The sequence below is a fragment of the Lichenostomus cassidix genome, chromosome 10 (genome assembly GCF_008360975.1).
Source record: "Lichenostomus cassidix isolate B80296 chromosome 10, HeHo_3.0, whole genome shotgun sequence".
In the NCBI taxonomy this organism is placed as follows: Eukaryota; Metazoa; Chordata; class Aves; order Passeriformes; family Meliphagidae; genus Lichenostomus; species Lichenostomus cassidix.
The window spans coordinates 9,970,036-9,979,964 of record NC_139491.1 but is presented as its reverse complement, the minus strand read 5'-3'; the positions used below and the strand labels follow the sequence as shown (position 1 = coordinate 9,979,964).

The 9,929-nt window shown below is 42.6% G+C and overlaps 1 protein-coding gene across 1 annotated transcript; it reads left to right on the top strand.

Annotated features, from left to right (window-relative positions):
* The first annotated feature begins 1,846 nt into the window (after positions 1-1,846).
* BLOC1S6 (biogenesis of lysosomal organelles complex 1 subunit 6) lies at positions 1,847-7,644 on the top strand. The gene is made up of 5 exons (XM_085070554.1): positions 1,847-2,291; positions 2,991-3,135; positions 4,206-4,293; positions 4,896-4,982; positions 5,734-7,644. Exons 1-5 carry the CDS (start codon positions 2,231-2,233, stop codon positions 5,851-5,853), a joined length of 501 nt encoding a protein of 166 aa, XP_084926680.1. The 5' UTR covers positions 1,847-2,230; the 3' UTR covers positions 5,854-7,644.
* Positions 7,645-9,929: the final 2,285 nt, after the last annotated feature.

The window sequence follows — 9,929 nt, the reverse complement described above, 5'->3', positions numbered from 1 at the left end:
GCAGCCAGGTTCCTGGAGCCACCAAAACAACTGCCTTTAAAACTGTCTTAAAATGTTGGGCTTTGCATGGGAGCTTTGCTGCTTCTACAGGAACAGGAACTTCCAGCACTGAGGAAGGGTAGTGAGCTGGGAGGACTAGCACAACCAGTGCCCCAAGGTTTGCCAGCTCACTTTTTACTGAATAACTAAGACCAGATCTGAAGTGTTGTCAAGTGAAGAACCAGGTCATACCTCGGTAAGATGAGCCTCTGTTGAACAGAACCTTTTGTAACAGCCTGCTACACTCCATTTCTTTATTGTGACAGCCAAGGCTCTGCTCTTTCTACAGTCTCATTTACTTAATGGGGACGGAGAGTCTTTAAGAGGTTACCTATTAATGTGAAGTATTTCCTTTTCATATGGTCATCCCTGAAGTCATACACCACTTCCAAAGCTGATGGTTTAAAACATCCTATTTGTTACACCATTCAAGCTAATTTTACTCCATTTTCACTCTGATTTATGGGGTGGGGCACTGTTACAATATATGTAACTGCTTAAATCAGTTGCAACAATAAAATCCAAAATGTGTGACAGTGTTGCATTAACGGTTTCTGAACACAGTTGCTACAATGTAAAATGAAAATGAAACACGATTATTTGGTGTTAACAGTATTACACACATAGGTATTTGGGAAGTAGTCACTGTGAAACAGAGGATATTTTGCAGAAGAAAATGAATAAGAAAAGTTTTCTATCAATCTCTTTTTTGGAGTGTTTGAGTTGACAAAGAGTTAAATTTTCATTTGTCTAGAAAACCAGATACCAGTTTTCTATTCCAATCCTTAGTCTATTTCTGCAAGACGTGGGAAGGCCTGGAACAGGCAAAGCAGGAGCACAAATCTGAAACTCCCACATCTCAAGAGAGACTATTTCAGAGTCATTATCTCACTTGCTCTTACTAGAAATTCCATCTGGAAGCTGAGAAGTCTTTCCCAGTGAAACTTGCAACAAAAGTTCTTCCCCCAACCAAAAGAAAGTAAAATTGCTAACCAATTTTAATTAAGAATTTGATTTGAGTCTGTTTAACTTAATTTCCTGGTGTTGCTTCTTTAAAAAAGCAGAAAAAGAAAAATGGGTAAATTTTTAATCTCATGATCACAATTATGTCACTATTCCATCAACAGTTAATTAGAATATGCATATGAAGAAAAATAAAAAAGAATTTGCAACAATCTTGCTGTTAAACATGTTGCTTTTAAGGTTGACCAATCATCTCAAAAGCTCATTTTTATTGCCTTGGTCTGTTTCTGAAGAGCAATAAGGGGACTGCCTGAATTTAATCTTGAAGATTTGGGGATTTATGAAAATACTGCATTAAAAAAATGAGTGGTGCTTCATTAGTTTCTTTCTATAGTTGCACCTGCATTTTCTGAAAATACCTTTATAGGTAAAAGAGGGAAAAAATATAAATCCTATCATACCATAGAAAAGTGATTTTTATATATATATATATATATATGCACGTTGGATGGATTGGGGTGCTGATAACGCCAATATCACAGGTTCGATCCCCGTATGGGCCACTCACTTAAGAACTGGATTTAATGATCCTTCTGGGTCCCTTCGAGCAAGTCTTTGCTCTTGCAGTCTTGTGTGCAGAATAAATTACGACTCCATGAAGCACAAGAACAGGGCTGTCCCTAAGAAAGGCACGAGCAGTGATGTATGTTAGTTGTTTTCTCCGCGGCAGCAGAGCTCCCTGCGCTGCGCTGCGCTGCTCCCGCCCGGCACCGCTCGCCCCCTGCAGGTCGGACGGTGCATTGCAGCGCGCTTTGTGTGGCCCTGCGCCACCCGGAGCTCCGCCGGCCTGCAACCCGCGGACACCGAGGCTCGGCCCGGCCACAGCCGCTGCTCCCGGGGCCAGGCGGCCTCCGACCGTCCCAGGCGGGTCAGGCACCCTCGGGGAGCGGAGGGAAAGGGCGGGAAGGACCGCCGCTACACCGATACCGCCTCCGACACCGACAGCGCCCCGGCGGGCGGCCGCGACCCCGCTGTCAGTCATCTCATATCGTCACTGCGCGTCACTTCCGCGGCCGGCGCGGCGGCCCGTCCCGGAGCGCAGCGGCGGCTCTATGGTGCGGCGGCGGCGGGGCGCGGGCCGGGGGGCGCCGGGCCGCCCCGCTCGGTGAGGGCAGCCGGACCCTGCCTGCCCTGCCCGCCCTGCCCGAGGGCGCCGGGAGCGGCAGCGATGAGCGGCGCGGAGCGGCCGGACGGGAAGGAGGCGGCGGGCGGCCCCGGGCGCTCGCTGGGTACGTGAGGGGAGGCCGGGCCGGGCCGGGCCGGGCGGGACGCGGGGAGAGCCGAGGAGAGGCTGGGGCTGCACCGCCCCGATCACACGGCCGGGCTCTCTGGAGGCGAAATGCTGCCTGCGGCTGCGTTCTCTGCCGTGCAGGGGGTTGGGGGGCTGTAGGTTAAAGGGTTTTGTGTTCCACGGGCTCCGCAGACAAAAAATAATCACAGCATGCCCTGACGAAACGTCCAGTACTTGTGAACCAACTCCTGCAAACTCCTGGAGTTCGGCATGTCGTGTTCCAATGAGTTCTTCGTGTGTTTTGAATGACTGGCAAAGACCTTTCATAGTCTAGTTTGTCCTCTGCCTTTGAAAGCAAAGGCTGGGGAGTGTTAATGTTTTAGTACTGTTGAAGCATAGTCAGAACAACTGGTGTTGCCCATTTTACTCCTCAGTAGACTGGAGTACTCTTTTTTTTTTTTTTTTTTTTGTAAGATGTCTTTGGAGCACTCATGTTTCCTGTCTATTCTGCTGGTATTCACATAAAAGGGTTTACCAGTAAGCTTGTGATCTAGGACTGGGAATAAGGGAGGAATAAAGAAGAGGAGGAAAAAGAAAGCCCAGTCTACTTGAAAAAGTGTGGGGAATTTTAACTTCTGTGTGAAACTTGCAGTGGATGCTGAGCTGTCACATTCAGCCTTGCTGTTCTTTGGTGTAGGTCCCAGTGATGCATCTCCAGATGAAGGAGTCGTAGAAGATCTGCCTTTAATAGATGAGAAAGCTGTGGAGCAGCTAACTGAAGGATTGATTTCCCATTATTTGCCTGATCTTCAGCGATCAAAATCAGCTCTGCAGGAACTTACGTAAGCAGATTTATAAACCAACTTCATATATGTGAAGTTTCTTCTTCTTTGTCTGCTACTTCTTTCAGTATAATGTGCCAGCTCCCCTTAACTGGAATATAGTTTATCAGCATTCCTGTATCCTGACTGGAGCAGCCTGAATAATTCAGTGATCTGTGCGAGTACCAGGGGGGTGTGTAAGCTGAAGTTTAGCCTGTGAGCACTTTGGCTGAAGAATGTGTAACACTAAGAATGTAAAATCCACTAAGCTGGGCAGAACAGAAGACATAGATTTCTTAAATGCTTGTTCATTTCTCTAGTGGAAAAGTGTGCTGAAAGTTGGATTTATTTTGCTTGGAGACAAGCAGTTTTCAGGGCAACCTGTAGTGAGATATATTATTTGTTGTTCAGCCTCTAACCTATGTTGCAAAACACTTGAAAAATGCAAGTGAGGAGCTAAACAGGTAAAGAGTTCTTTGTACACTGATATCTCAGTGATAACTGAGAGTAGATGATTTCAAATGCAGACCAGATCTGCCATGGATACAAAGATACTGGAAAGAGCTTTACACAAATCCATCTCAGGTTTTGCAGGGTACATGGTTGGGTTTCACTACACGTGATGTGGTCCTGCTGCTGCCAAGGACAGCCTTTGTCTGGAAAGAGTTGAGCTGATTTGTGTGGGATGGAGGATCCTTAATAAGCACCAGGAATCCACACAAGTTCTGTACAGAAATAACTTAGTCCTGCATCATGACACAGAAGCACCGAAGTGGAAAGTTAAGAGCTAATTGTTCTTCATTTATTCAACCACTGCAGCCTGGAGAGTGCCTCTTCAGGGGTCTGGGATATTCATCCTGGATATCCAGGCTGTATGATTCCAGCTGGATTTGTGTAACAAGTAACAGACTGGATTTTTCTAAAATCATTAACTCGTGTTTCTACTGAAATCACCTAACAATTCTTAAGAGGAATCTGGTATTGGGAAATGTGTATTCATACTGTTATGACTGAAAGTCCTATTTAAAGGGCTGGTTGAAAAGCATATGTGCTGCTTTACTTTGGGTTTATGTATTTTTTTTTGGTTTTAGACAGAACCAAGTGGTATTGCTAGAAACATTAGAACAAGAAATTTCAAAATTCAAAGAGTGTAACTCCATTCTTGATATCAATGCTTTGGTAAGTACCAGTAATGCCTTTTAAATTCTAGATTAATGTAGATTTTCTTGCTGAAGTATTAATAGCAGCTTGTGTCTTTTCCTTGATCTTAATGACCTACAGAAAGAAAACCAGTTCAGATATTAGGGACAAATTTATGGAGAGGGTGGGAATCAGCATATTTTCCTTAAATAGGAAAGGCAATGGGAAGAGAGAGCAGGCTCAATCAGGCAGTATTAGTGAGATTGGCTATTCAAAGCCAGTAGCCAAAGCAAAGGTACACATTTTTCCAGTAGGATTGAGGCTCCAACATAAGCTCTGTGCACCTCCCCAGACTAGCAGGAAGGGTGCATGAAACACTCATATATGGTGCATAAAATGGTAGTATTGTTGTTCTGTTTTGTGAATCATAATTCATTAGATTACTGGGTGTAACTGTTGAGAAGTAGTAGTTTTCTATATTAATATAAATAATACATAAATTTTATATATAAACTTTAACATGTTCCATTTTCAAACTGGTCTGGTAATCACTATGTTTTTGATTGCTATTTTGCTGCGTAGCTTTATAAAACAACTGTTATAACTTGGCAGTCACTGCTTTAACAGTTATGGTTTTTAAGTTTTCAGAAGCTAAACACTATCACAACAAGTTAGTGAATATTAGAAACGAAATGATGATGCTCCATGAGAAAACATCAAAGTTAAAGGTAAGTGGGATAAATATTTTTATTTTCCAATAGAGATATTTGCTCATGTATTATTGAGTTCCACTTTTGTTTTGGATGCATGCTGAAAATTCTGATTAAAATGGAGATTTATCTTAAAAGAGTGTTTTCAGTAGCTCCAAGTATGTTTTTAAACTTTCACTTGCTCCTAATGGTGCTCAAGCAACTTACACATCTGAACTACTCCTAATTTTCAGTGTCATCTTTATGTTTAGTTCGTATCAGAATCATGCCTTGTTCTGTTGCTTAATCTACTCCATTCTAAGTAGTTCTCTTCATTGTTTCAGTTTCTTTTCAATGGAAACTAGATTGCCACAAATGCAAGAATCTCTCCTTCTATTTAATGTACCATTAACAGTGGCATAAGTTCACTGACTTCATGCTATACAGACAGTCTCTGGTTACATTCTGGCAGCATTAGTCCTTCAGTGTGTTCAACAAGAGAATTTTTCTTGGAGGCAGCAAATTGCATGGTAAGAGCCTTGTCAGGTATACTCAAAGGATGACTTTTAGTGAGCCTGAAGGGACTCCAGTTTGTTTTCTCAGTGTAGATCACAGACTTGCCATTTCTGAACAGTAAGCTGGAAGTTGGAGGGATGAAGCAAAAATGAACAGTTTATGTTACATTCAGTTGTAAGGAGGATGTGTTGGAGAGAGAGAATGGGAGGGATTCTGTTTGTAGCTCAAACTTTAATATATCTATAAAAATTATTTTCGTGTCTTTTCTGTTTAGAAAAGAGCACTTAAGCTGCAACAAAAGAGGCAGAAGGAAGAATTGGAACGGGAGCAGCAGCGTGAGAAGGAACTTGAAAGAGAGAAACAGTTAACAGCAAAACCTGCAAAGAGGACATGAAAGCAGAGCATGCAACAACTTGTCTGAATTAATGATTTCTGCGTTCACTGGATTTAAGGCAGATTTTGCTTATATTGGGCTATAGCTGTTGCTAGCAACAGTCTACTCTGTGGTATTATAAATTCCAGAATGGTAATAATAGAGTTGGTAACATTCACATTTTTTAATTTCAGCCATTCAAGTTGCCTTCTTTTGTAATGCTATGCAGTTTAATATTATTACAATGTAAGTTAATTTTTATATATCTATATGTATATAGGAAAACTAGGCATCATAGTTTTAAGTACAGATCCATTTCTATTTTCATCTGTTCTTTTGGTGTTTAGAGTTCTGACAGATACTTGATGACTGGCACATGTTTTTCAGACAGAATGCAGAACACTGCTTAAAGTTCAGTTCTCATCACCATACTTCAGTGGCTGCATTTTCACTGAAACTCCTTTGTTTCAAGCAGTTGGGATCTGTCTTTGACCATAAATACTGACTTCTTGTGCAGTCTTAGTTTGATCCACTTCTAATGAACTGAAGAAAATACTTTTATATTTGCCTAAAAGTTCACTTCATTGCAGCAATCTTAATTTTTTTTTTAATTAAGAACAGCTTTAAAGTAACTTCTGAATAAGTTCCCAGCTGAATTGATTGGCAGGGGGGAAGCAGAACACTAAAAGATTGTCAAAATTGATGTGTGCACAATGCAAAGATTAATGAATTTGTGCTTCCACAAACAATTAAGTTAAACCAGGAAACTGTTGCTTCTGTAATGGTTTATCAGGAAGACCTGTGTGGTCTAAGCATATTTTTGTGGGGTTAGGAGCTGTAATTTCTTCATCTTGTGTAACAAAATAAAACACAACCAAAACTAAAAAAAAATCCACTTCATGTGAAAGTCAGCAACCTGTGGGAAAACTGCTGCATTTAATGTTTTTTCCTTAACAAATGAATTATTTGAGCTTTGGGGCTATATAAGAGATTTTTTGTTACATTGTCCTCACTCAAATTGATGATTATTAGTGTGTACTGATGATAACTTTGAAATGGAGGTTGATATCCATTTCTCTGAATGTAATTCCTATCTTGCAGCACTTGTTGTGAACTCCCATTAAAATGAATGTACAAATTGTCTAGACTGGTAAAAGAGCTTTAAATTATTTGTTCCTACAGTCTAACAAACAAGTTATTTCATATTTGTGTTTCTTTTTAAGTAGTATTGTAAGTGATGTGTTTTGAAGTAAGATAAAGGGTAAGCTATGTAAAGTTTTCCATAAAATAATGTATGGGAAGATATCACAGGGGCACAGCCAATTTACTTTTTCTTCTGTTCTAGATGACTCACACAGTGTACACCTGCCTGGACTCTTCTGTATTGTAATTTTGTGAACTCCTAATTTCCTGCTCTTAATATTTGTCATCTTTTCCTGTGAAAGTTGTACTCTAACAAGTACCCATACAACCTGCAGAGTAAACTGGGATAGTGTTTTGGGGCAAGGAGAACAAACTGCTTAAAGCAGTCTGAAGAGACACTGAAATGCTGTTACTGAAGCAGTATCAGATTAAAACTTTCCACAGGTAATTTTCCTTTAAGTTGACTTGTGTCTATTAATTGCCACTGGATTGTTGGCCTCTGCTGTGGTTTGTATGTATTTCTAAGAGAAATGTAAAGAATTTCCACAGTCCATTTTTTGGAGCAGAATGTACATAACTAAATGTTGTTCAAGTATTTTATTTTGTAATGTAACTTCAAAATCAGGTTCTGGGAATTAAAACAGTTCTCATTAAAGTATAACATGAAAATAGATGCCTCATTGTCCAAATCAGGATTGAATTCCTTTGATATTTTTTGATTAGTATCCCCTCATCTAGAATCCAGTTTACTGTGTTAAGTCATAGTCTGTCAAGATCTGTGTGGTTTTTTTCCAAAGAACTGTGGTTTGATGTTTTTGTTTGTTTGTTTTGTTTTGTTTCCAAAAAAATCAGTTATTTCAACTGAAGCTAGAGAATTCTAAGAAATTGAGAGAAATTTATGCTTTTGGAATTTGGTACATTTCAGCATTTGGAATAGTTTCCAATCAAAGGAATAAAAGCTGACAGTACTTGCCTGAGGAATACACATACATAAAAATGTAATTGATTAACTTTTCCTATAAAAGTATGGCAAAATCTGGAGTTTCTTTGAATAAAGATCTAATTTTACTAAATGATTTTTCTGTAATAAAGGGGGGGAAATTAATAAAAATGTATAGGAAGAAATTTGTTCAGTTTACATAATTTCTATTAATGTGCTCTTAAATTACTTAGGTCAAAACTCTAATTCATTATCTCTATAGGATGTTGTTCTACCAAATAGTCTTGTGTCTTAATGCATAAAAGTAAATCCACCATTGGATTTATTTAATGATACTGACATCTAAAATTCTGCACTTGCGTCAACATGCACAGCTAGAGTGAGCAATTCTGCTGTATGCACTCAATCTTGCTTGATTTGACAAAAAGTTACTTATGGAGTAGGTAACTGTGGTAGTATAGGGTTGGGCAGTGTGTGCCCAGCCCTCACACAGCACCTCCCACCCTCATCCTGCCTGGACTTTGAAAGGTTTAGACAACACTAAAGCTGCTGGATGCCTCTGTGCTACAGGTGAGGAGTTTCCTCATGTTTGGTCTGTGAGATGTTTCTGTGGGGAAATATGCATGGGAGCATAAAGGAAAGAATTCAGTATTTAAAGACAATCCTAAAAACACGTTTAAAAAGCAGCCCAACAATTTTCTCATGAACAGATGAGGATCAACCTCTTAGATCAAAAAATGTAGAAAAAAGGCTGCACTCTGATTATACTAAGGCAGCTGGGAACAGGAAGTTTGAGAAACTTATAAAAATATAAAAATGGACAGTTTGAGTGTTTTAAAGGATGTAACTATAAACCTTGGGCTTTTTTTTTTTCTCTTGAGAGAAGTCTCTTGTATTAACAAAGATGTCTAATCTCCGTGTCACACTTTTAAAAATACTGATTGTGTCTTTCGGTGCATTTTCTGTCCAGTAAACCCCAGGAACTGTGGGTGTTCAGCAGCTTTGGAAAGAGAGCCTTTGCCTATCACTGGGGAGTGCATTCCATCAGAGCTCATTTATTATTAATTATTGATCTAGTAGGTGCTTTGGTGTTATTTTATTAAGCTTAATTATTTTGCTGGTTTTTCTGTCTGTAGAAAAGGACCACGAGATTACCGTTTAGAGTTGATGCTTACAGGTAACCTGAGAAAGCTCAGATATTGCAGTATCAGTGGTCACTCCATCCCAGGTGCTGCAGGGTCAGCCCGAGGTGAGTGAGCTGTGCTCTGTGTGTCCAGCTGGGGCTCCAGGCTGCTGCCAGCTGAACGCGCAGCTCGGTTTCCATCAGGGCTTGGCAGGGGGCCATGCTTAGGGCTGGAGCTTCAAAACTTTGGGAAGCACGGGCTCTGGACCTGTAGTTGCGATCCGCACTGCGCGAAGCTGCTTGCCCGCCGCACCCCTGGCGGGTGTTCTGCTCCCCGGGCGGCTGCGCACACCCTGCCCGGCCCGGCCCGGCCGGAGCGCGGCCTTTGCCCGCCGCCGGACAGCCCCGAGCCCCGAGCTCCGCCCCGGGAGCTGCCGCTGATCGCGCACGGGCCGGCGGAGCGCTCATCCCGGCCCTGCTGCGCGCTGCGAGCGGGTGAGTGCGGGGCCGGGAGCGGGCCGGGGGCCAGTCCCGCTGGGGGAGCGGAGCTGTGGGCTCGGCTCGGGCCGCGCAGGGGGCGAAGGGAGGGCCGTGCCGGGGGACAGCCTGCGGGCCGCAGCGGCCGTGCCCAGCGCGGCGGGGGTTGTGCCCCAGCCCGGGTCTGGCCCTGCTCCCCTGCAGCACGGGGTCCCTAGGCAGCGGAGGGCGCGGAGCAGCGCTGGGCAGCGGGCTCAGCTCTCCCCTGAGCCAGGCTGCGGGGCTCGCAGGCTCCCGAGCCGGCCGGGAAGTGCCGCCGAGCTCGCACACGTGCGGGGGTGGGATGTTTAACCTGTTCATCTGTGGCCGGTTGTTTAAAGAATAGTTGCAATGATCTGTACTTCTTGCCAGCAG

Coding starts and splice junctions, on each gene's coding strand:
- BLOC1S6 (XM_085070554.1), top strand. CDS start 2,231: ATGAGCGGCGCGGAGCGGCCGGACGGGAAGGAGGCGGCGGGCGGCCCC. Junction 2,292..2,990: donor CGGCCCCGGGCGCTCGCTGG/GTACGTGAGGGG, acceptor TCTTTGGTGTAG/GTCCCAGTGATGCATCTCCA. Junction 4,294..4,895: donor TTCTTGATATCAATGCTTTG/GTAAGTACCAGT, acceptor ATGGTTTTTAAG/TTTTCAGAAGCTAAACACTA.